Source organism: Leucoraja erinacea, chromosome 27, assembly GCF_028641065.1.
Source record: "Leucoraja erinacea ecotype New England chromosome 27, Leri_hhj_1, whole genome shotgun sequence".
NCBI lineage: Eukaryota > Metazoa > Chordata > Chondrichthyes > Rajiformes > Rajidae > Leucoraja > Leucoraja erinaceus.
Window position 1 is genome coordinate 5,753,832 of NC_073403.1, and position 27,265 is coordinate 5,781,096.

At 49.3% G+C, this 27,265-nt stretch overlaps 1 protein-coding gene across 1 annotated transcript in view; it reads left to right on the forward strand.

The window, feature by feature from the left end:
- LOC129710131 (src kinase-associated phosphoprotein 2-like) overlaps positions 1-27,265 on the forward strand; it is a 295,021-nt gene that overhangs the window by 233,575 nt on the left and 34,181 nt on the right. The window contains exons 10-11 of the mRNA XM_055656879.1: positions 7,472-7,531; positions 26,050-26,162. Coding sequence (XP_055512854.1) covers positions 7,472-7,531; positions 26,050-26,162 — 173 coding nt within the window. The remainder of the gene's footprint in view (positions 1-7,471; positions 7,532-26,049; positions 26,163-27,265) is intronic.

Consider the following 27,265-nt stretch of genomic DNA (forward strand, 5'->3'; position numbering starts at 1 on the left):
CTGGGTTCTGATGGAGTGCCAGTGTTTACAAGCACCTGCCCTGTGCCTTGGATACCAAAACCACATTAAGATTATTACGTTTTAAGAAAGAACTGCAGAAGCTGGAAAAATTATTATTAAGGGGTTTGGACACGCTAGAGGCAGGAAACACGTTCCCGGTGTTGGGGGAGTCCAGAACCAGGGGCCACACAGTTTAAGAATAAGGGGTAAGCCATTTAGAACGGAGATGGGGAAACATTTTTTCTCACAGAGAGTGGTGAGTTTGTGGAATTCTCTGCCTCAGAGAGTTCTCTGGATACTTTCAAGAGAGAGCTGGATAGGGCTCTTGAAGATAGTGGAGTCAGGGGATATGGGGAGAAGGCAGGAACGGGGTACTGATTGGGGATGATCAGCCATGATCACATTGAATGGTGGTGCTGGCTCGAAGGGCTGAATGGCCTCCTGCTGCACCTATTGTCTATTGTCTACATTTGCATCTCCATGTATCTCAAGAGCTGAGGTCCTCACAACCTTTAATGATGAGGCACTCATCTCACCTGCATGGCAGTGGAACATGCATGAAGTGTGGATTAATGGGATGTCACCATCTTGTCCATTGCACACAGTTCACCGGCGAGATGCCATTCAATCTTCCCTTTCAGACAGCGGACATCCAGAAATAGCCAGCTGCCGTTAATATTCTCTTTGCGCAGCACAAGCAGAAGAAAGGGACTTGGTTTATTGACCTGACTAAAGGCCCCGTCGCCAACAGCGAGTCTCCCACACTCTGCTTGCATTTCTCCATTGGGACTGCTGCCCGGTAGTGGTGGCAGAACAGGCTCGATGGGCCGAATGGCCCCATCATGCTTCTGTGTCTCATGGTGCTCTTTCCAAACCAAACTGCTCAGTCCTAGAAGTTTTAGAAACATAGAAACTAGGCGCAGGAGGAGGCCATTCGGCCCTTCGAGCCAGCACCGCCATCCAATATGATCATGGCTGATCATCCCCCAAAATCAGTGCCCCCGTTCCTGCCTTCTCCCCATATCCCTTGATTCCATCAGCAGGAGATGGCCAGATCTTGTGTCCACGGGTTTGGTTTAGAGATACAGCGTGGAAACAGGCCCTTCGGCCCACCGGGTCCGTGCCGACCAGCGATCCCCGCACATTATATATTGGATATTGTATATTGGACAGGCTAGATGCAGGAAGATTGTTCCCGATGTTAGGGAAGACCAGGACAAGGGGTCACAGCTTAAGGATAAGGGGGAAATCCTTTAAAACCGAGATGAGAAGAGCTTTTTTCACACAGAGAGTGGTGAATCTCTGGAACTCTCTGCCACAGAGGGTAGTTGAGGCCACACAAAAAAGCTGGAGAAACTCAGCGGGTGCAGCAGCATCTATGGAGCGAAGGAAATGGGCAACGTTTCGGGCCGAAACCCTTCTTCAGACGGGTTGAGGCCAGTTCATTGGCTATATTTAAGAGGGAGTTAGATGTGGCCCTTGTGGCTAAGGGGATCAGGGGGTATGGAGAGAAGGCAGTTACGGGATACTGAGTTGGATGATCAGCCATGATCATATTGAATGGTGGTGCAGGCTCGAAGGGCAGAATGGCCTACTCCTGCACCTAATTTCTATGTTTCTGTTTCTATTATCCAACACACACATTTACACCAAGCCAATTTACCTACAAACCTGTATGTTTTTGGAATGTGGGAGGAAACAGAAGATCTCGGCAAAAATCCACGCAGGTCATGGAGAGAACGTAAAACTCCGTACAGACAGCACCCGTAGTCGGGACCGAGCCTTGCAGCGCCAGTGGCCCGGGTTTGATCCTGACCTTTGGTGCTGTCTCTGTGGAGTTTGCACGTACTCCCTGTGACAGTGTGAGTTTCCTCAGGATCGTCTGTTTTTTTTTCCCACATCCCAAAATTAATGTAGGGTGCCTGCTGTCTGTGTGGAGTTTGCAAGTTCTCCCTGTGACCGCGATGACCTGCGTTCCAGGGTAGCGGCCCATACGATAATGGTGTTTAAGCAGGCATCACGGTGGCGCAGCGGTAGAGTTGCTGCCTCACAGCGCCAGAGACCCGGGTTCCATCCTGACCACGGGTGCTGTCTGTGTGGAGTTTGCACGTTCTCCCTGTGGCCGCGTGGCTTTTCTCCGGGTGCTCTGGTTTCCTCCCGCACTGCAAAAACGTGTGGCTTTGTAGGTCAATTGGCTCCGGTAAAATTGTAAATTGCCCCTAAAGTGTGTAGGATAGCGCACTAGTCGGCACGGACTCAATGGGCCGAAGGGCCTGTTTCCGCGTTGTATCTCTAAACGAAACTCAACTAACAACTCCCCTTTGATTCTTTTTTTGCTATTAAGCTACGATTTACGACTGCCAAATTATCCTGCCAGCATGTCGGTGGGCTGTGGGAGGAAACCATTACAATGATAACAGGTTGTGTGTTATCTATCAAATCAGCTGATTACAGCATCAAGGTATTCCGCCCCCAGAGATACATCTCCTGGAATCCGTGCATGTCGGGGGAGTGTCTCATTTGCAAGGTTGAGTTAGGCTCAGAGTTATGGCCGCTAACTGCAGTGAGCCGCTGGAGATGCCTCAAGGCTTTCCCTTCTCGAATGCATCATCTTCCATAGCCTGACCATCAACGATGCTGTCCCCCACACAGCTCTTGGCTCTAGGAGCAGAATTAGGCCATTCGGCCCATCGAGTCTACACCGCCATGCTCTCATGGCTGATCTATCTCTCCGTCTCAACCCCATTCTCCTGCCTTCTCCCCAGAGCAGAAACATTCCTTGTATTCATGTCTAGTCTTGTCTTTGACTGGGTAGCGTGCAACAAAAGCCTTTCACCGTGTCTCTCTACCCAGGGTCATACAGTGCGGAAACAGGCCCTTCGACCCAACTTGCCCACACGGACCAACATGCCCCCATCTATACCACTCCCACCTGCCCGCGTTTGGCCCATGATAACAGCCCTATAAAATTGCCCTCTCCCTGTACGTGACCGAATGTCTCTTCAACATAATGGTACCAGATTTCTACTGCCTCTCATTGTGAAGAAAACGTTCCCTATCCACTGTTCCCGGTGTGAACTGCTGGGTATCGGCGAGACCAAACGCATCGTTTCGCTGAACACCTCCGCTCAGTCTGCCTAAACCTACCTGATCTCTCAACACTTTAACTCCCCCTCCCATTCCCACACTGACCTCTCTGTCCTGGGCCTCCTCCATTGTCAGAGTGAGGCCCAGCGCTAATTGGAGGAACAGCACCTCATATTCCGCTTGGGCAGCTTGCACCCCAGCGGTGTGAACATTGACTTCTCTAACTTCAGCTAGCCCTTGCTTTCCCCCTCTCTCCATCCATCCCCCCCCCCCTTCCCAGTTCTCCCACCAGTCTTACTGTCTCCGACTACATTTTATCTCTGTCCCGCCCACTCCCCTGACATCAGTCTGAAGAAGGGTCTCGACCGGAAACGTCACCCATTCCTTCTCTCCAGAGATGCTGCCTGTCCCGCTGAGTTACTCCAGCATTGTGCATCAACCTTCGATTTAAACCAGCATTTTTCCTACACGCTTTCCCCAAAACCTGCGTCAGGAGCAGCCTGGCTCCAAGGTTAAAGATTGTGCCCCCCCTTGCCCAAGACGGGGTGAGCAGGGGTGGAGGGTGGTCAGTCGATGGCAGTATAACCTCTAATTATCTGAAAGGCTTGTTTAATGACTTCTGCTTGGGAGGGAGTCCAAGGGTGACCTTATAACCATCAGCTGGTCAATAGCTGGGGGAAAGCTGAGCGTCTGGGCTGGGGCAGTTTAGTCGTTGTGGTTGGACAGACTGACTCTGTGGATCGCGCGACCCATCACACCACAAGCAGTCGCCCGGCCAAATGTATTCCCAGTCAATTCTAATCAGGTTACAAGTGTTCGCAAGGAGTTTGCAGCCCAGGAACTGATTTGTTTTGAAGAGATCTGTTGTGCAGGCCAACCTCCCTTGGGTCTTCCCCAAAGCCTGACTCAACTAAGTTGAGATCAAATTTATAAATAAGCACTGAACCGTGAGCTGATTTGAATTGATTTCCATTCGAACAAAAAGGCAGGGTGTAGACACAGAGATGCATATGGAGTAGGGAACGCTGCGAGTTTAAAGAGTTTTTTGTCGCGCTCGTTCCTGTGGAGCCCTTGCACTTCTGTGGTTCTGACGGGACAGATATTGGTTCAATAAACTCCAACCTTCCTCCATCTCAGTCTTCAGAAACTGACGGAGAAGATTCAGCTTCATCAAAACCCTGACCCGACTTCCCAGCCACCCTCTCCACCAGGGGCGGAAAACCCGGGAGGGACAGAGGGGGACACGACCCCCCCCCCCCCCATGTTTTGGAGAGGTGGAGAGACATCCCGTGTGTGTTTTTGTGATCCCGATTTTATTGAAAATCTCCGCTGTTTAGCGCTGGATGTGAGCCTCCGAAGCCTCGTGGTGTGTGTGTGTGTGTGTGTGTGTGTGTATGTGTGTGAGTGTGTGTGTGTATGAGTGTGTGTGTGTGTGTGTGTGTGTGTGTGTGTGTGTGTGTGTGTGTGTGTGTGTGTGTGTGTGTGTGTGTGTGTGTGTGTGCGTGCGTGTGTGTGTGTGTGTGTGTGTGTGTGTGTGTGTGCGCATGCGTGCGTGGCCGCCAAAATATTGTGCCCCCCCCCACCGCGTCCCCTCCATGTTTTGATAGCGAGTTACGTTCTTGCTGGTGCCCATCACGTGAAACTGACAGAGCGCTTCCAGCCCGCTGTGTTTCATCGGGATGCACCGTGGCAAACTCCGTCCAAGCCCGCAAGGAATCGCAGAGAGTTGTGGACGCAGCAGCCCAGACCATCGCATAAACCAACCTCCCTCCCATCGACTCCATCTACACCTCACGCTGCCTCGGCAAGGCCAGCAGCATCATCCAAGGACCAGTCGCACGCACCCCGGCCACTCCCTCTTCTCCCCTCTCCCATCGGGCAAGAGGTACAGAAGTGCAAAAACACACACCTCCAGATTCAGGAACAGTTTCTTCCCAGTTGTTATCAGGCAACTGAACCATCCTACCACCAACTAGAGAGCAGTGCTGAACTACTATCTGCCTCATTGGAGACCCTCGGACTATCCTTGATTGGACTTTACTGGCTTTATCTTGCACTAAACGGTAATCATGTTATTCCCTTTATCATGTATCTGTACACTGTGGACGGCTCGATTGTAACCATGTATTGTCTTTCCGCTGACTGGTTAGCACGCAACAAAAGCTTTTCACTGTACCTCGGTACACATGACAATAAACAAAACTCAAACTCAAGCTCATACCTGTGCCTTGACTGGCAAACTGGTGAATCCCTCCTCTCCAAGTGACACAACGGACTTTAAAGTTCACATTTTATCTTTAAAGGGCCTGTCCCACTTGCGATTTTTTCGGCGACTGTCAGCGTCATATCAGTGTCACCAAAAGATGTTGAACATTTCAAAATCCAGCGGCGACAAAAAAAATGTTGCGACACTTGAAAACACGTCAAACATCATAGAAACATAGAAAATAGGTGCAGGAGTAGGCCATTCGGCCCTTCGAGCCTGCACCACCATTCAATATGATCATGGCTGATCATCCAACTCAGTATCCCGTACCTGCCTTCTCTCCAAACCCCCTGATCCCTTTAGCCACACGGGCCACATCTAACTCTCTCTTAAATATAGTCAATGAACTGGCCTCAACTACCTTCTGCGGAAGAGAATTCCAGAGATTCACCACTCTCTGTGTGAAAAATGTTTTCCTCATCTCGGTCCTAAAAGATTTCTCCCTTATCCTTAAACTGTGACCCCTTGTCCTGGACTTCCCCAACATCGGGAACAATCTTCCTGCATCTAGCCTGTCCAACCCCTTAAGAATTTTGTAAGTTTCTATAAGATCCCCCCTCAATCTTCTAAATTCTAGCGAGTACAAGCCGAGTCTATCCAGTCCATCCCAGGAATCAGCCTGGTGAACCTTCTCTGTACTCCCTCTATGGCAATAATGTATTTCCACAGATTAGGAGACCAAAACTGTACGCAACACTCCAGGTGTGGTCTCGCCGCGTCACACTGTAATTTTTTTCAATGACCTGATACGTCGGTCAGCGATGCCGGCAGTCGCCGAAAAGATGGCCAAGTGAGACAGGCCCTTAAACCCCACAGTTGTCTCGTCTGCCCCCCCTACACCTCTCCCTGTCGCTGTAACGAGGTCGAGAGCAGGGCGATGATATACTGTTATACTGATTGTATTGGGAAGGGTGATTATAGGGTGATGGGTTGTATATATGACCAAGAGATACTTTATAGTATATGAGGGTTTTGTATTTTCCTTTTTCTTTAATTCTCTCTTTTTTTGTATGGGTTTGTAAATATTTGATTAGTGTATAAACGTAAATAATTTGGTGTACATATATATAACTGCTGGTGTACATGTGGTGTACATATATATAGCTGCTGGTGTACATGTGGTGTACATATATATAACTGCTGGTGTACATATGGTGTACATATATATAGCTGCTGATGTACATGTGGTGTACATATAGCTGCTAAATTTGTATAAGATAATTACAAGCAGTTGAATAAGGGGTGGGAATAAGTATAGAAGTTGGGATGTAATGTTAAAATTGTACAAGGCATTAGTGAGACCAATTCTGGAGTATGGTGTACAATTTTGGTCGCCCAAATATAGGAAGGATGTCAACAAAATAGAGAGAGTACAGAGGAGATTTACTAGAATGTTGCCTGGGTTTCAGCAACTAAGTTACAGAGATAGGTTGAACAAGTTAGGTCTTTATTCTTTGGAGCGCAGAAGGTTAAGGGGGGACTTGATAGAGGTCTTTAAAATGATGAGAGGGATAGACAGAGTTGACGTGGGATAAGCTTTTCCCACTGAGAGTAGGGAAGATTCAAACAAGAGGACATGACTTGAGAATTAAGGGACTGAAGTTTAGGGGTAACATGAGGGGAACTTCTTTACTCAGAGAGTGGTAGCTGTGTGGAATGAGCTTCCAGTGGAAGTGGTGGAGGCAGGTTCGATTTTATCATTTAAAAATAAATTGGATAGGTATATGGACGGGAAAGGAATGGATGGAGGGTTATAGTCTGAGTGCAGGCAGATGGGACTAGGGGAGAATACGTGTTCGACACGGACTTGTAGGGCCGAGATGGCCTGTTTCCGTGCTGGAATGGTTATATGGTTATATATGGTTAATTAATAAGCTTTGGCTTCTTCCTGCTCCTTTTCGGACACATACAATTTCATTTATTTATAGATATTGTTTATGACACTTTATAAATATTCTTGTTTTGGGTTTTTTTTCATTTTTTGTATGCTGTTTCACACTTGCTTTTTATTCTTTTATTCTGTTCGAAATAAAGAATTAATTAAATAAATAAATAGATAAATAGATAAATAGATAGATAAGTAAATGATGAACTCTCTGCACCTTCTCTCTCTTCCAGAGGATGACTTCCCTCCACCCATTCCGCCAGATAGCGAGGACGACGAGAACGGCAGTTCAGGTAACCGAGCGCCCCCGTGTCACACGTGCACCTCCCCCAATCAGCGCTATTCACAGGTCCATAGCTTCATACGTTGTACGAGTAGTTCATGAGACAGGGATGGGAGAAGAGGTTTAGCAGGTTGATGGCAGAACTGAGTAGATAAAACTCTCAGCGAGATTAGGGAGGGGTGGTTCACATGTCATCGGAGCGGAATTGGGCCATTCGGCCCGTCAAGTCTACTTTGTAATTCAATCACGGCTGGTCTACCTCTCTCTCCTAACCGCATTCTCCTGCCTTCTCCTTGTAATCCCTGACACCTGTACAAATGAAGAATTTATCTATCTCTGTCTTAAAAATATCCACTGATACTTATCTCCTCAGGTGACAGGCCCAGAGTTAATGACACATCACACCTCCTCATCCCACCGTTCAACCCATAGTCTTCTAATGCCTTGACTAGAACGTGCAAACTCCGTACAGACAGCATTTGAAGTCAGAATGAACCCTTGTCTTAGGCGCTGTAAGGCAGCGACTCTTGGACACTTGGACAGGTACATGGATAGGAAAGGTTTAGAGGGATGTGGGCCAAATGCAGGCAAATGAGGCTAGCCTAGATGTGGCATCTTGGTTAGTATGGGTGAGTTGGGCAGAAGGGCCTTTTTCCACGCTGTATCACTCTATGGATTTGGCTGGGGAACATTGGCCAAAATAACTGGTGGCGACAGGGTGGGGCAGCGGTAGAGTTGCTGCCTCACAGCGCCGGAGACCCGGGTGCTGTCTGTACAGAGTTTGTACGTTCTCCCCGTGACCCGAGTGGGTTTTCTCCGGGTGCTCCGGTTTCCTTCCGCATTCCAAAGACGTGCAGGTTTCCAGGTTAATTGGCTTGGTGTCATTGTAAATTGTAGGATGGTTCTAGTATCCGTGGTGATCGCTGGGCGGTGCGGTCTCAGTGGGCTAAAGGTCCTGGTTCCACGCTGTATCTCTAAAGTCTAGCGGCCTTGGACTTTAAACGGAAAATAACATCGGGATCCAGGAGGGTATTATTTCCTGTAGGGAGTCAGGGACCCGGACGTGCCGTCCTAAAGTTAGAGCATTCCAGAGGGAAATCAGGAAGTCTTTTCCCACAGCGAGCATGCGGGAATCTGGGATTATCTTCCTCCAGAGGATGTGGATGCTATAGTTTGTTGAAGCATCGGGAATGGGGCAGCAGAACGAAGGCAGGCGAATGGACAGAAGGTGCGTTTCATCAGACGAGGGTTTTGCTGAGTGCAGGGCAGAATAGAGACATAGACAATAGGTACAGGAGTAGGCCATTCAGCCCTTCGAGCCAGCACCGCCATTCAATATGATCATGGTTGATCATCTAAAATCAGTTCCCCGTTCCTGCTTTCTCCCCATATCCCTTGATTCCGTTAGCCCTAAGAGCGATGTCTAACTCTCTCTTGAATACATCCAGTGAATTGGCCTCCACTGCCTTCTGTGGCAGAGAATTCCACAGATTCACAACTCTCTGAGTGAAAAGGTTTTTCCTCACCTCAGTCCTAAATGGTCTACCCCTTATTCTTAAACTCTGGACTCCCCCAACATCGGGAACATTTTTCCTGCATCTAGCCTGTCTAATCCCTTAAGGACTTGGTTTATACTCCTTAAGAATTTTATATGTTTCCATAAGATCCCCTCTCATCCTTAAGGATTAGGGGGAAATCTAAATTCCAGTGAAAACAAGCCCAGCCGACCCATTCTTTCGTGATATGTCAGTCCCGCCATCCCGGAAATTAACCTGGTGAGCCTACGCTGCACTCCCTCAATAGCAAGAATGAAATTAACCTGGTGAGCCTACGCTGCACTCCCTCAATAGCAAGAATGTCTTTCCTCAAATGAGGAGACCAAAACTGCACACAATATTCCAGGTGCTGTCTCACCTGTACAACAGCAGTAGGACCTCCTTGCTCCTAAACTCAAATCCTCTCGCAATGACGGCCAATTAGCTATCTTCACTGCCTCCTGGCGACAACAGACAAAGGACTCCCCCTTGCTGTGATACACTTGCGTCGCCTCCTGTTGGTGGTTAAGGAAACCATGTCCCTCCCTCCACCCGAGTCATCTGACAAGTTTCACTGACGCCCTGTTGAGTTTCCTTGTCTTTACCGGCGGCACGGTGGCGCAGCTGCAGAGCTCCTGCCTCACAGCGCCAGAGACCCGGGTTCGATCCTGACCACGGGTGCTGTCTGTACGGAGTTTTTCCCGTGTCCACGTGGGTTTTCTCCGGGATCTTTGGTTTCCTCCTACACTCCAAAGACGTACAGCTTTGTAGGTAATTAACCTAATTGTCCCTAGTGTGTGTGTAGGATAGTGTTAGTGTGCGGGGATCGCTGGTTTCCGCGCTGTATCTCTGAACTAAACTAAACTCGTGATCTCCGAGCCCATCATCAACAATGGACCACCTCTCCTTGATCATCGTTACTCCCTTGCATATCTTTCATTCATTTGCTTTAGATTTCTCTCTATCACCGATTATATCTCTCCTTTCCCTCTCCTCTGACTCAAGAGTCGAGAGTGTTTCATTCAGATAGAACTATGACATTCTTACTTGCAGCAGCACAACACAATATGTAAACAAAGTACACTGTGAACTATACAATAAACAAGAATAAAGTTTGGTTTGTACAGATTATATACACACATACAGTATACACTTAGCCTGAAGAAGGGTCTCGACCTGAAACGTCACCTATTCGTTTTCTCCAGAGATGTTAGACAGGTACATGGATAGGACAGGTTTGGAGGATATGGACCAAACGCAGGCAGGTGAGACTAACTAGCTGGGACATTGTTGCCAGTGTGGGCAAGTTGGGCCGAAGGGCCTGTTTCCATAGAATCATAGAAACTAGGTGCAGGAGTAGGCCATTCGGCCCTTCGAGATTGCACCGCCATTCAATATGATCATGGCTGATCATCCAACTCAGTATCCCATCCCTGCCTTCTCTCCATACCCCCTGATCCCTTTAACCACAAGGGTCACATCTAACTCCCTCTTAAATATAGCCAATGAACTGTGGCCTCAACTACCTTCTGTGGCAGAGAATTCCACAGATTCACCACTCTCTGCGTGAAAATTGTCCACACTGTATCACTCTAAGTCTCCTGTGTTACTGAGTTACTCCAGCATTTTGTGTCTATCGTCGGTTTAAACTGACGTCTGCAGTTCCTTTCCGACACACCATTGTTTCGGTTGTCACCTCTCGAGGTCGGAGGGAGAGGGGAGACTCTGGGTCGGGCTGTGTGCGGATGTGAAGGTCGAGGCACCGTCTTATCACCAGAGCCGCAGGCAGCGAAGGGGGGCCGGGAGAGGAGGGGCGAGAGAGGGGCAGGAAACCCCTGTCCACATCCTTATCCGATCCCACGGGGCAGAGAGGAAACAGGAACACAACCTCGGAGAAAACAACAGGAGGGCAGGAGGGTGAAGGCACCCGTGACAGGGCATTCCTCGTTAACTCTTTCCGAAACAAATCACAGATGCTGGAGGAACTCAGCGAGCCAGGCATCAAATGGGGATGGGAACAGTAACATGGAAACATACATGCAGGAGTAGGCCATTCGGCCCTTCGAGCCAGCACTGCCATTCAATATGATCATGGCTGAGCATCCAGAATCATTACAATAGACAATAGGTGCAGGAGTAGGCCATTCGGCCCTTCGAGCCAGCACCGCCATTCAATATGATCATGGCTGAGCACCCAGAATCATTACAATAGACAATAGACAATAGGAGCAGGAGTAGGCCATTTGGCCCTTCGAGCCAGCACCGCCATTCAATATGATCATGGATGATCATCCCCAATCAGTACCCCGCTCCTGCCTTCTCCCCATATCCCGTGACTCCGCTATTCTTAAGAGCCCTATCTAGCTCTCTCTTGAAAGCCTCCAGAGAACCTGCCTCCACCGCCCTCTGAGGCAGTGAATTCCACAGACTCACCACTCTCTGTGAGAAAAAGTGTTTCCTCGTCTCCGTTCTAAATGACTTACTCCTTATTCTTAAACTGTGTGTGGCCCCTGGTTCTGGACTCCCCCAACATCGGGAGCATTACCCCGTTCCTGCTTTCTCCCCACAACCCTTGATTCCGTTAACCCACAGAGCTGTGGATGCTCAGGATTTCCCTCTGTAGATGCCGCCTGATCCGCTGCGTTCATAGCAAAAGGATTTGAGGATTTGAGTATAGGAGCAGGGAGGTTCTACTGCAGTTGTACAGGGTCTTGGTGAGACCACACCTGGAGTATTGCGTACAGTTTTGGTCTCCAAATCTGAGTAAGGCCATTATTGCCATAGAGGGAGTGCAGAGAAGGTTCACCAGACTGATTCCTGGGATGTCAGGACTTTCTTATGAAGAAAGACTGGATAGACTCGGCTTGTACTCGCTGGAATTTAGGAGATTGAGGGGGGATCTTATAGAAACTTACAAAATTCTTAAGGGGTTGGACAGGCTAGATGCAGGAAGATTGTTCCCGATGTTGGGGAAGTCCAGGACAAGGGGTCACAGTTTAAGGATAAGGGGGAAATCATTTAGGACCGAGATGAGGAAAACATTTTTCACACAGAGAGTGGTGAATCTCTGGAATTCTCTGCCACAGAATGTAGTTGAGGCCTCAGTTCATTGGCTATATTTAAGAGGGAGTACAGGGTCATTTCGTTACAAATGCATTTTGTTGTCTCTGTACTGTACACTGACAATGACAATTAAATTGAAGCTGAATTTGAATCTGAGTTAGATGTGGCCCTTGTGGCTAAAGGGATCAGGGGGTATGGAGAGAAGGCAGGTACAGGATACTGAGGTGGATGATCAGCCATGATCATCTTGAATGGCGGTGCAGGCTCGAAGGGCCGAATGACCTACTCCTGCACCTATTTTCTATGTTTCTAAGTTTCTGGAAACTCAGCGGGCGAGGCAGCATCTATGGAGCGAAGGAATAGGTGACGTTTCAGGTCGAGACCCTTCCGGGTCTCAACCCGAAACGTCACCTATTCCTTCCCTCCATAGATGCTGCCTCACCCGCTGAGTTTCTCCAGCCTTGTTGTCTGCCTCTGTACGACACCAAACGTTCTTTTATTCTGAGGCTGTGGCCTCTGGTCCGAGACTCTCCCATTTCCAAATGTATCCAACTGCAAAAGAAAAATCAAGTCCTGATGGAGTGTTATCGTGTGACAGCTAGCCTCTTTGTTCAAGACCGCCCGCATGCTAATTTGAGCTCACGTGCCCATCAATGTCTGGTCCATGTGGCTTCAGCAGCCTCATTAACCTGCACCTATTGTCTATGTTTCTATATTCACCAACGCTGTGCGTTTCGCTGAAAAATCCGTTGCACCCCTCATTTGTGATCGTGGCTGCTTGCTTTGTACAAATTGACTTCCGTGTTCCTCCAACTAGCTGCCTGAGGCAACTCCGAAGAAGGGTCTCGAGCCGAAACGTCACCCATTCCTTCTCTCCCGCTGAGTTACTCCAGCTTTTTGTGCTACTCTGCACTGACGCACCTCGATGACTGTAACAATGGTGGCAGCCTGAGCTCGTACGAGAAGCAAGTTTAGTTTAGTTTAGTTTAGTTTAGTGGTGGAACAGCGTGGAAACAGGGTCTTCGGCCCACCGAGCCCGCAGCGACCAATGATCCCCGCACACTAACACCACCCTACACACAATTTACAATTTTACACCGAAGCCAATTCACCTACAAACCTGCACGTCTTCTGAATTCTCTGCGGTGGAACCCTCTCCAAGACAGACAGATGTGAAGCTCACCGTTTGACCTGTTTTTACAAAATGTTAAATGGTCAGCTCGACATAGACTACAAGACCTACACCAAACCCAAACCAATTAGGAGCAGACGAGGGCATTCGATCCAATTTGTGATCCCAGCTACAAAGACAGATGTGTACAGCAATTCGTTCTTCCCCCGCACAATTAAAGCATGGAATAATCTCCCCCCAACTATAGTTACCCAACCAGATGCAACTAAGTTTAAAGTAGCTCTTTCTTCCCAATAAACCGTTTCTGGCTTAAGCCCTGCCTCCACCACCTCCAGTTTAAATTCCATTTGGAATATTTTGGAGGACCAAGAAACCAAGAGTGTGGGAGGAAACCGAAGATCTCGGAGAAAACCCCCGCGCGGGTCTCGGGGAAGAACGTACAAACTCCCGTGGTCGGGATCGAACCGGGGGTCTCTGGCGCTGTGAGGCAGCAACTCTACCGCTGCCGCCCGAGTGACATGCAAATTCTCGGAGCTTCCGTGTTTTAACAGCAGAGTAATGGACCACCAGGGACAAAAGCCCGCACATGAATCATCCCCATCCCACTTTCCTTGATAAATGCTGCAGGAAATCCAGCAGTAATCTAAAATAAACAGGTTAATGAGGCTGCTGAAGCCACGCGGACCAGACATTGATGGGCACGTGAGCTCAAATTAGCATGCGGGCGGTCTTGAACAAAGAGGCTAGCTGTCACACGATAACACTCCATCAGGACTTGATTTTTCTTTTGCAGTTGGATACATTTGGAAATGGGAGAGTCTCGGACCAGAGGCCACAGCCTCAGAATAAAAGAATGTTTGGTGTTGTACAGAGGCAGACAACAAGGCTGGAGAAACTCAGCGGGTGAGGCAGCATCTATGGAGCGAAGGAATAGGTGACGTTTCGGGTCGAGACCCTTCTGGAAACTCGACCCGAAACGTCACCTATTCCTTCGCTCCATAGATGCTGCCTCAACCGCTGAGTTTCCAGAAACAGAAACATAGAAAATAGGTGCAGGAGTAGGCCATTCGGCCCTTCGAGCCTGCACCGCCATTCAATATGATCATGGCTGATCATCCAACTCAGTATCCCATCCCTGCCTTCTCTCCATACCCCCTGATCCTTTTAGCCACAAGGGCCACATCTAACTCCCTCTTATATATAGCTAATGAACTGTGGCCTCAACTACCTTCTGTGGCAGAGAATTCCACAGATTCACCACTCTCTGTGTGTGAAAAATGTTTCCCTCATCTCGGTCCTAAAAGATTTCCCCCTTATCCTTAAACTGTGGACCCCTTGTTCTGGACTTCCCCCAACATCGGGAACAATCTTCCTGCATCTAGCCTGTCCAACCCCTTAAGATTTTTGTAAGTTTCTATAAGACCCCCCCCCCCCCCCCAGACTGAATGTTTAAGAAAGAACTGCAGGTGCTGGAAAAGTCGAAGGGGGACAAAAATGCTGGAGAAACTCAGCGGGTGAGGCAGCATCTATGGAGAGAAGGAATAGGTCACCTGAAACGTCACCTATTCCTTCGCTCCATAGATGCTGCCACACCTGCTGAGTTTCCAGAAGGGTCTCGACCTGAAACGTCACCCATTCCTTCGCTCCATAGAAGCTGCTTCACCCGCTGAGTTGGCAGAAGGAAAAGGCGACGTTTCGGGTCGAGTCCCTTCTTCAGACTGGCCCGTATTAAAACCTGCGTAACAATGAACCATATAACAATTACAGCACGGAAACAGGCCATCTCGGCCCTTCTAGTCCGTGCCAAACACTTGCTCTCACCTAGTCCCATCTACCTGCACTCAGACCATAACCATCCATTCCTTTCCCATCCATATACCTATCCAATTTATTTTTAAAAGATAAAATCGAACCTGCCTCCACCACTTCCACTGGAAGCTCATTCCACACAGCTACCACTCTCTGAGTAAAGAAGTTCCCCCTCATGTTACCCCCAAACTTCTGTCCCTTAATTCTCAAGTCATGTCCTCTTGTTTGAATCTTCCCTACTCTCAATGGGAAAAGCTTATCCACGTCAACTCTGTCTATCCCTCTCATCATTTTAAAGACCTCTATCAAGTCCCCCCTTAACCTTCTGCGCTCCAAAGAATAAAGACCTAACTTGTTCAACCTTTCTCTGTAACTTAGTTGCTGAAACCCAGGCAGCATTCTAGTAAATCTCCTCTGTACTCTCTCTTTAATCAGTCTAATGAAAGGTCTCGGCCCAAAACGTTTCTCCATAGATGCTGCCTCACCCGCTGAGTTTCTCCAGCATTTTCTGTCCCCCTTCGACTTTTCCAGCATCTGCAGTTCTTTCTTAAACATTCCGTCTCGTACAAGTTTCTTGTCCTACAGGGAGGGGTCGGCGAAACTTGGCGGGCAAGGCTTAAAGGCCACATGCGGGCGGGTTTTTTACACCGACCCATCCCTGTGGGTGCCTGGAACACATTGCCAGGGGTGGTGGTGGAGGCAGGAACCGAACAGTGAAAGGCCTGAGACATAGTGGACGTGGAGAGGATGTTTCCTAGTCGAGGACCAGAGGTCACAGCCTCAGAATAAAAGGACGTTCCTTTAGAAAGGCGACGAGGAGGAATCTCTTTAGTCAGAGGGTGGTGAATCTGTGGAATTCATTGCCACAGACGTCTGTGGAGGCCAATGCAATGGATATTTTGAAGGCGGAGATTGACAGATTCTCGATTAGTACGGGTGCCAGGGGTTATGGGGAGAAGGCAGGAGAATGAGGGTTAGGAGGGAGAGATAGATCAGCCGTGATTGAATGGTAGAGTAGACTTGATGGGCCGAATGGCCTAATTCTGACTTCCGAAACGTCACCTATTTCCTTCGCTCCATAGATGCTGCCTCACCCGCTGAGTTTCTCCAGCGTTTTTTGTCTACCTCTGATTTTTCCAGCATCTGCAGTTCCTTATTCAACATAAATATTTCTACTAATTCGGTCATTCTTATGAACTTATGAGATGCGATAATGGCATTGAAGGGACTTTTGGATAGGCACATGGATATGCAGGGATATTGATTGCATGCAGGCAGATAATGTTCGGCACAGACATTATGGGCCGAAGGGCCTGTTCCTGTGCTGTACTGTTCTGTGTTCCATGTATTTTCTCTCCCTACAGATGCTGATTGTCATACTGAGCAGGTTTTGTTTGGAGATACAGCATGGAAACAGGCCCTTCAGCCCATCGAGTCTGTGCCGACCAGTGATCCCCGCACATTAACACTATCCTACACACACTCTAGTGCAATTTTACATTTGTACCAAGCCAAGTCGGGTATTAACCTACGAAACCTGTGCGCCTTTGGAGTGTGGGAATAAACCAAAGATCTCGGGAGAAATCCCACGCGGGTCACGGGGAGAACATACAAACTCTGTTCAGGCAGCACCCGTAGTCAGGATCGAACCCGGGTCTCGGGTGCTGTGAGGCAGCAACTCTACCGCTGTGCCACCCATTTTATTTCTGCTATCCAGTGCCTGCAGTATTTTAGCTTCCCATATGTCTTCCTTTTGTGTCAAGAAATGTTTTTTAATGTGTTTGTCGGCACTGGGCCTGTACTCGCTGGAGTTTAGAAGAATGAGGGGGGACCTCATTGAAACTGACAGAATAGTGAAAGGCTTGGAGAGAGTGGATGTGGAGAGGATGTTTCCACTAGTGGGAGAGTCTAGGACTAGAGGTCACAGCCTTCTAATTAAAGGACGGTCTTTTAGGAATCTTTGAGATGAGGAGGAATTTCTTCAGTCAGAGGGTGGTGATTCTGCGGAATTCTTTGCCACAGAAGGCTGTGGAGGCCAAGTCAGTGGGTATTTTTAAGGCAGAGATAGATAGATTCTTGATTAGTACGGGTGTCAGGGGTTATGGGGAGAAGGCAGGAGAATGGGGTTGAGAGGGAGAGATAGATCAGCCATGATTGAATGGCGGAGTAGACGGTGGGTCGAACGGCCTAATTCTACTCCCATAGAAACATAGAAACGCACAGCGTTGGTGAATATAGAAACATAGACAATAGGTGCAGGTTAATGAGGCTGCTGAAGCTACGTGGACCAGACATTGATGGGCACGTGAGCTCAAATTAGCATGCGGGCGGACTTGAACAAAGAGGCTAGCTGTCACACGATGACACTCCATCAGGACTTGATTTTTCTTTTACAGTTGGATACATTTGGAAATGGGAGAGTCTCGGACCAGAGGCCACAGCCTCAGAATAAAAGAACGTTTGGTGTTGTACAGAGGCAGACAACAAGGCTGGAGAAACTCAGCGGGTGAGGCAGCATCTATGGAGGGAAGGAATAGGTGACGTTTCGGGTCGAGACCCTTCCGGGTCTCGACCCGAAACGTCACCTATTCCTTCACTCCATAGATGCTGCCTCACCCGCTGAGTTTCCAGAAACAGAAACATAGAAAATAGGTGCAGGAGTAGGCCATTCGGCCCTTCGAGCCTGCACCGCCATTCAATATGATCATGGCTGATCATCCAACTCAGTATCCCATCCCTGCCTTCTCTCCATACCCCCTGATCCCTTCAGCCACAAGGGCCACATCTAACTCCCTCTTAAATATAGCCAATGAACTGTGGCCTCAACTACCTTCTGTGGCAGAGAATTCCACAGATTCACCACTCTCTGTGTGATAAATGATTTTCTCATCTCGGTCCTAAAAGAATTCCCCCTTATCCTTAAACTGTGACCCCCTTGTTCTGGACTTCCCCAACATCGGGAACAATCTTCCTGCATCTAGCCTGTCCAACCCCCTAAGAATTTTGTAAGTTTCTATATGATCCCCCCCTCTATCACATGTGATGTTATGGTGTAACCATGGGTTTGATTTGGAGATGACAGCGCTCCATGCCAGTTACCCCCCTCAAGCTTCAGAAACACAGGCAGGACAACAGAAGTTTGGCCATTTGCTCAGAGTTACGAATTTTACAGTTTCTGCTTCCCAGAATGTGCAGATGTTAATTGTTAAGGTTTGTGATGAATTTTTCTCGGCAGCCAAAGCATCTGGTTGTGGGACTGAAACCGCGCAGCCCTATGAAGAGCAGCTTGGGAAAGTCATCGCTCATTGTACCTCGGGAGAGTAACATGAGAAAATAGATTAATAGCACACCCAGAGCCTGTGTTTAGAAGCTTTTTGTGGAATTTGTGGCTGTGTTAGAAATGGATTTCAAAACGGTACAAGTCATGCCAGGACTTTACAAGTGGCCAGTGGGGATGTCAACTGAGGGGGGGGAGGGGACTGGGGTGCAGGGCCAAAATAGTGCAGGGTGCAGACCCGGGTGGAGTGGATGTGGGGACGATGTCTCAACTTATCGGGGGGGGGGGGGGGGGGGTGAGTCCAAAATCAGAGGTCACAGCCTCCGAATGAACGGACTTTCCTTTAGGAAGGAGATGAGGAGGAATTTATTTAGTCAGTGGGCGGTGAATCTGTGGAGGCCAAGTCAATGGATTATTTTATTAAGGCAAAGATAGATAGATTCTTTATTAATTCGGGGGGGGGGGGGTTATGGGGAGAAGGCAGGAGAGTGGGGTTTAGCAGGGAGAGGTAGATCGGCCATGATTGAATGGCGGGGTAGACTTGATGGGCCAAACGGCCTAATTCTGCTCCGATGACTTGTGAGTAATGTTTCTTATCAAAGGGCCAGGACAAGTTTGATGGGCCGAACGGCCTTGTCCTGGTCACCAGGGTTCTGCTCTGGCCTGTGGGATGGAGAAGGGAGGATCAGGTGCTTTGTAGGTGTGGGTGGTGAGGTCTTGCCTGTCCCGCTGAGTTACTCCAGCATGTTGAGTCTTATCCTCGGTGTAAAGCAGCATCTGCAGTTCCTTCCGACACGACCCTTCCCTGGGCACCGTCTCAGCCTGCCCGCCTTGTCTATCCACAACTCCGACCGCTCGCTGTTCCCGACTCCCAACAGACGGATATTCCTCCTGATCATTTCCCTCACAACCTAACGAGTCTCATAAATCCACAGTCCCCCAGCCCTGCTTCCACAAGCTGAGCAAATAATCCTCCCTTATTCGTTTATATTATTTAAGAAATCGACATTATCTCCAACTTCTCGGCTCCAGGGCAAATGGTCACGGTCTCTTAGTTTCTGTTATCGCTCGTGCTAAGGCATCTTGAGATGCAGTGCAGAAACAGGCCCTTCGGCCCACCGAGTCCTCGCCGACCAGCGATCACCCCGCACGCTAATGGTCCTGTCCCACGGTACATAGAAACATAGAAATTAGAAATTAGGTGCAGGAGTAGGCCATTCGGCCCTTCGAGCCTGCACCGCCATTCAATATGATCATGGCTGATCATCCAACTCAGTATCCCGTACCTGCCTCCTCTCCATACCCCCTGATCCCTTTAGCCACAAGGGCCACATCTAACTCCCTCTTTAAATATAGCCAATGAACTGGCCTCAACTACCCTCTGTGGCAGAGAGTTCCAGAGATTCACCACTCTGGAACTCATTCCAGAGTTCCAGAGTTCATTCCAAGAGCTCTCCCCGAGTTTGCCCCCTGATTCGAACTCGGAGATTTACCGCTCGTCAGTACTCGGGGCTCTCGTGGACATTTTTCAACGTGTTGGAAAAAATCCTCAACTAGTCTTCCCGAGCTTAGCGATTCTTCCCACGTACCTGCCGTTAGCGTTTGCGAGCCGCTAAGAGACGTCCCCGAACTCCGACGCGCCCGGCTACGTTCATTCTCCGTGCTTGCCACGAGTTTGATTTTTTTTTCTAAACTCGGGAGAGCTCTTGGAATGAACTCGTACTGTGGGACAGGGCCATGACACTATCCTACACACACTAGGGACAATTTTCCAATTTTGTCAAAGCCAATCAACCTGCAAAACCCCCGCACGTCTTTGGAGTGTGGGAGGAAACCGGAGCACCCGGAGAAAACCCACGCAGGTCACGGGGAGAACGTGTAAACTCCGTACAGACAGCACCTGTGGTCAGGATTGAAGGTGGACAAAATTGCTGGAGGAACTCAGCGGGTGCAGCAGCACCTATGGAGCGAAGGAAATAGGCAACGTTTCGGGTCGAAACCCTTCCGGGTTTCGGCCCGAAACGTTACCTATTTCCTTCCGGGTTTCGTCCCGAAACGTTGCCTATTTCCTTCGCTCCATAGATGCTGCCGCACCCGCTGAGTTTCTCCAGCAATTTCGATTTTCCAGCATCTGCAGTTCCTCCTTGAGCAAGATTGAACCCGGGTCTCTGGCGCGGTGAAGCCGCGACTCTCCCTCTGCCGCCCCATGTAAGAGGCATTTGGACAGGTACGAGGGTCGGAAAGGTTTCGAGGGACCAAATGCGGGCAAATGGGACCCGCTTAGAGTGAACGCCTTGGTCAGCATGGGTGAGTTGGGCCGAAGGGCCTGTTTCCGTGCTGTGTCACTCCATTTAATTGGCAGGGGAATATTAGCCAAAAGAAACATAGAAATATAGACACATAGAAAATAGGTGCAGGAGGAGGCCATTCGGCCCTTCGAGTCAGCACCGCCATTCATTGTGATCATGGCTGATCGTCCCCTAGCAATAACCCGTGCCTGCCTTCTCCCCATATCCCTTGACTCCACTAGCCCCCTAGAGCTCTATCTAACTCTCTCTTAAGTCCATCCAGTGACTTGGCCTCCACTGCCCTCTGTGGCAGGGAATTCCATAAATTCGCAACTCTCTGGGTGAAAAAGTTGTTTGCTCACCTCAGTCTTAAATGACCTCCCCTTTATTCTAAGACTGTGTGTGGCCCCCTGGTTCTGGACTCTCCCTAAAGAACAGATGGAGGCGCAGCGGTAGTGGCCCTGCACTGTAAATGATCACGTATTGTCTTTTTCCGCTGACTGGATAGCACGCAACAAAAGCCTTTCGCTGTACCTCAGTGCACGTGACAATAAACTACACTCAAACTAAACTGAACTGAGTGGAACCGTGTGGCCAGTGTGACGTTTCCCGAGCCCCAAGTCAAGTCAAGTCAAGTCAAGTCAAGTCAAGTCAAGTCAAGTCAAGTCAAGTCTATTCGTCACATCCACATACGAGATGTGCAGTGAAATGAAAAGTGGCAATGCTCGCGGACTTTGTGCAACAAGGCAAACAAACAAACAACCAAACAAACTACAAACAGAATCACATATTATTTTACATATTAAATATTGTGGGCGGAAGGAAAAAGGGGAAAAAACAGCACTTAATAAAAAAAAAACCCACGCAGGTCACGGGGAGAACGTGTAAACTCCGTACAGACACCACCTGTGGTCAGGATTGAAGGTGGACAAAATTGCTGGAGGAAGTCAGCGGGTGCAGCAGCACCTATGGAGCGAAGGAAATAGGCAACGTTTCGGGTCGAAACCCTTCCGGGTTTCGGCCCGAAACGTTACCTATTTCCTTCCGGGTTTCGGCCCGAAACGTTACCTATTTCCTTCGCTCCACAGATGCCGCTGCACCCGCTGAGTTTCTCCAGCAATTTTGTCTACTTTCGATTTTCCAGCATCTGCATTTCCTTCTTGATCAAGATCACATATTATTTTACATATTAAATATTGTGGGCGGAAGGAAAAAGGGGGAAAAACAGCACTTAAAATTTTTTTTTTAATTTTTTTTAAAAATGCAATAGAGTGGGACAGCTCTCCCCGCCAACCCGCAACAGGAGGGGGAGGGGAGTTAGATTGATGGGGGCGTGTATTCCTGGACACAAGCCCACCTCCGCCACATCACCTAGCGTGTGGCCCTGTTGTCATCCACATGTGTCGGCGCTGACGTGGATAGAAGAGGATGCGTGTTTATCTCGTCTCCCCTCCACTACGCCCAGCCAGACTCTCCGCTCCACGCCTGCCGCTCCACATATTGTTCAGCCCAGCAGCCAGCAGCGTGTGTGTGCCGCTTCCGATGGAGGCCCAGCCCCAGCACAACTGATGAGGCTCATGGTGGGAAACTGGCAGCCGGGACCACACACCGAGCTGCCACATGTACACTCACACACACTCATCCAGTTCAGTGTCGTTTATTGTCACGTGCACCGAGGTACAGTGAAAAGCTTTTGTTGCGCGCTAGCCAGTCAGCGGAATGACGATACACTTGATTACAACCGAGCCGTTTCTAGTGTACCCACACATGTTAACAGAATAACGTTTAGTGCAGGTTAAAGCCAGTGAAGTCCAATCAAAGATAGTCCGAGTGTCTCCATTCTCTCTCCCTCCCTCTCCCCATCCCCTCCTCATTGCCTCTCCCATAGAAACATAGAAACATAGAAATTAGGTGCAGGAGTAGGCCATTCGGCCCTTCAATATGATCATGGCTGATCATCCAACTCAGTATCCTATCCCTGCCTTCTCTCCATACCCTCTGATCCCCTTGGCCACAAGGCCACATCTAACTCCCTCTTAAATATAGCCAATGAACTGGCCTCAACTACCCTCTGTGGCAGAGAGTTCCAGAGATTAAATATAGCCAATGAACTGGCCTCCCCTCCTCTTCCCCCTCCCCTCCCCCTCCCCTCCTCCTCTTCCCCCCCTCTCTCCTCCCTCTCCCCATCCCCTCCTCATTGTCCCTCCTCCCCCTTCCCCTCTCACCCTCTGCCCAGTTCTCCATGACTCTACCTCCCTTTCCTCATGTCTGCCCCCCTAACCACAGGTGCTGTCTGTGTGGAGTTTGCAAGTTACTCCGGGTGCTCCGGTTTCCTCCCACACTCCAAAGACGTGCGGGTTTGTAGGTTAATTGGCCGGTATAATTGTAAATTGTCCCCCCCTAGTGTGTGTAGGATAGTGCCAGTGTGTGCGGGGGGGAGGGGCGATCGTTGGCCAGCACGGACTCGATGGGCCGAGTGGCCTGTTTCCACGATGTATCTCTAAAGTCTAAAGTCTTTTTTTTAACAATCAGTTTGTTCTTCCTGTGAGCGTGGAGCTGGCTGTTGCCTGCTGTGGGCTGTGTTGGAGTGTAGACAAGCTGGGTTGCAACAGTACTGGCATCATCCTCATCCACAGCACAGGGTAGATTGCATTAACAAAACATTGCTCGTTTGTCCAGCTTTAACTTAAACAGCTGACAAGGAGGCTATTAAATAATCAGCGACTCTGAGACAAACTAAATGCCTCTTGCAGCCCCCGCCAGAGTAGCGACCCAGGAGGGGGGGGGAGAGAGAACATCGGCCTCCAGAGCAGACATTTCTCACTGGCTGGTGAAAGACACATCTTGCCCCAGGCTAATTCTGTGCAGGATGGGGATTTTCACTTTATGGTTAACTTTATGTGGACAAAATTCATCATCACAAGCACAGCTTTAATTTTGTTGTTTGTAACACGCCACTTTATCGACCTTGAAACAGCCACTCTGTTGTTGTGGAGGCGAGCTGGCTTAATTGCCAGCCTGTTTCAGTACACAAAACCAGAAGCGGTCTCTAATCATCTCCACGTTCTATTTTTACCCTTTTCCAATTTAACGAACATTAATGTTTAGGACCCTAATTAGCATGCGCAAGTATTGGATTTCTGAGCTGATACTGAAATAAACAAACACGTTCTCTCATTGTGGAGCGTATCACAGGGTTAAGGTGAGGCGTGTGTCAGTGTTCACGGCCTGTCCCACTTACCCGATTTTTTTTCCGGTGACTTGCCGGCACCCGTCATAGTCTCAGCAGGTGGCAGAAAATGTTCAACATGTTGAAAATCCAGCGGCGCCCAGAAAAAGGCTCGGCTCTTTGGGCGACTGCTCACCACCGTACAGGGGTCACTAGTCGACAGGGTGATGCCTGCATGGTCGTGAGTGATGTCTGGACTTTCATATGAAGAAAGACTAGATAGACTCGGCTTGTACTCGCTAGGATTTAGAAAATTGAGGGGGGATCTTATAGAAACGTACAAAATTCTCAAGGGGTTGGACAGGCTAGATGCAGGAAGAATGTTCCCGATGTTGGGGAAGTCCAGGACAAGGGGTCACAGTTTAAGGATAAAGGGGAAATCCTTTAGGACCGAGATGAGAACAACATTTTTCACACAGAGAGTGGTGAATCTCTGGAATTCTCTGCCACAGAAGGTAGTTGAGGCCACACAGTTCATTGGCTATATTTAAGAGGGAGTTAGATGTGGCCCTTGTGGCTAAAGGGATCAGGGGGTATGGAGAGAAGGCAGGTACGGGATACTGAGTTGGATGATCAGCCATGATCATATTGAATGGCGGTGCAGGCTCGATGGGCCGAATGGCCTACTCCTACTCCTGCACCTATTTTCTATGTTTCTGTTTCTGGAAACTCAGCGGGTGAGGCAGCATCTATGGAGCGAAGGAATAGATGACGTTTCGGGTCAAGACCCTTCCGGGTCTCGACCCGAAACGTCACCTATTCCTTCCCTCCATAGATGCTGCCTCACCCGCTGAGTTTCTCCAGCCTTGTTGTCTGCCTCTGTACAACACCAAACGTTCTTTTATTCTGAGGCTGTGGCCCCTGGTCCGAGACTCTTCCATTTCCAAATGTATCCAACTGCAAAAGAAAAATCAAGTCCTGATGGAGTGTTATCGTGTGACAGCTAGCCTCTTTGTTCAAGTCCGCCCGCATGTACCTTGTTCTGGTCGCCGCTGGATTTCCAACACGTTGAGTTTTTTCGGCCACCTGCTGCAACCATGACGGGTGGCCAGGCAAGTCACCGAAAAAAATCGAGTAAGTGGGTCAGGCCCTTTGCAGTGAGAGTAGGGGGGTGTATTAGTGCTGCCTGTTTATACTGATGCTGTCTCACATTCTGCCTTTGGGCCTTAATGTCGTCTTGTTGCTCCGGGGTGGCATGGTGGCACAGCGGTAGATTCGCCGCCTCTCAGCGCCAGAGACCCGGGTTCGTTCCTGACTACGGCTGTTGTCTGTGCGGAGTTTGCACGTTCTCCCTGTGACCGCATGGGTTTTCTCCGGGTGCTCCGGTTTCCTCCCACATCCCAAAGACGTGCCGGTCTGTCGATGGGCTGGCCCTCTGTAAATTGCCCCTCGTGTGTGTGTGTGTAGGGCAGAGCTAGTGTACGGGGGGATCGATGGTCGGCATGGACTCGGTGGGCCGAAGGGCTCGTTTCCGTGCTGTATCTTAGGAACTGCAGATGCCCGTTTAAACCAAAGATAAGACACAAAAAGCTGGAGTAACTCAGTGGAACAGGCAACATACTAGCAGGGCTTGTACACTCTGGAGTTTAGAAGGATGAGGGGATATCTCATTGAAACATATAAGATTATTGAGGGTTTGGACACACTAGAGGCAGGAACATGTTCCCAATGTTGGGGGAATCCAGAACCAGGGCCCACAGTTTAAGGATAAGGGGTAAGCAATTTAGGACGGAGATGAGGAAGAACTTTTTCACACACAGAGTTGTGAGTCTGTGGAATTCTCTGCCTCAGAGGGCGGTGGAGGCCGGTGCTCTGGATGCTTTCAAGAGAGAGCTAGATAGGGCTCTTAAGGAAAGCGGAGTCAGGGGATATGGGGAGAAGGCAGGAACGGCGCACTGATTGCGGATGATCAGCCATGATCCCATTGAATGGCGGTGCTGGCTCGAAGGGCCGAATAGTCTATGGTCTATTATCTCTGGAGGGAAGGAATGGGTGACATTTCTGAAGAAGGGTCTTGACCCGAAAAACATCACCCATTCGTTCTCTCCAGAGATGCTGCCTGACCCTCTGAGTTACTCCAGCACTTTGCGTCCTTATCTCACTTGTGCTGTATTGGTTTTGTTCATACAATGGCATTAAGTGGCGGGGATGAATGTCGGAGTAGTGACATGATCTCCGCCTCCCATTCCGTGCAGGCAACGGCACCCTGGATTACAAGGACTTCTACCTGGGACTCTGGGATTGCACGGGAGCAGAGGCAGACGAGCTGTCCTTCAGACGTGGTGATGTGATACGTGTGCTGAGCAAGGTAAGACGCCTCGGAATATCTCCTCAACTCCGTTGTGACTCCACTCCACTCCACCTACCCAAGGCCAGCAGCATCACCAAGGACCAGTCGCATCCCGGACACTTCCCCCCCTCGTCAGGCAAGAGGCACAGAAGTGTGAAAACGCACGCACACCTCCAGATTCAGGGACAGTTTCTTCCCAGCTGTTATCAGGCAACTGAACCATCCTCTCACCAACTAGAGAGCGGTCCTGAGCTGCCCACCTACCTCATTGGAGACCCGCGGACTATCTATAATCGGTCCTTACTGGGCTCTAAACATTATTCCCTTTATCCTGTATCTGTACACTGCATAACGGCTCGATTGTAATCATGTGTTGTCTTTTTGCGCTGACTGGATAGCAGGCAACAAAAGCTTTTCACTGTACCTCAGTACACGTGACAATAAACAAAACTGAACTAACCCCGATAATGTGACTGACTCAAGTCAATTAACCTACTAACCCATAAATCTGAAGAAGGGTCTCGACCCGAAACATCACCCATTCCTTCTCTCCAGAGATGCTGCCTGTCCCGCTGAGTTACTCCAGCATCTTGTGTCTATCTTCAGTGTAAACCAGCATCTGCAGTTCCTTCCTACATGGCCTACAAACCTGTACGTCTTTGGAGTGTGGGAGGGAACCGGAGCTCCCGGAGAAAACCCACGTGGTCACGGGGAGAACGTACAAACTCCGGCACCTCGTGCCTGATGGGGGAGGGGGGAAGAGGGAGTGGCCGGGGTGCGTGCCACTGGTCCTTGATGATGCTGCTGGCCTTGCCGAGGCAGCGTGAGGTGTAGATGGAGTCAAGGGAAGGGAGGTTGGTTTGTGCGATGGTCTGGGCTGCGTCCGTAACTCACGGCGACTTCTTGCGCTGTTGGATGCAGCTGTTCTCAAACCGTGCCGTGATGCATGCCATTAGCACCCGTGCATTAAGATATAATTAGCACCACTGTAGAAGGAGAAGCTGGGAGGGGAGGGGGGGTGGTGGGAACAACAGCCACTGGATGAGGCAGTGATGTATGGATGCAGACTTGTGTTAAATTATCTGTTTAAACATCAGCCCTGGAGAAAATCCATTTGCTCT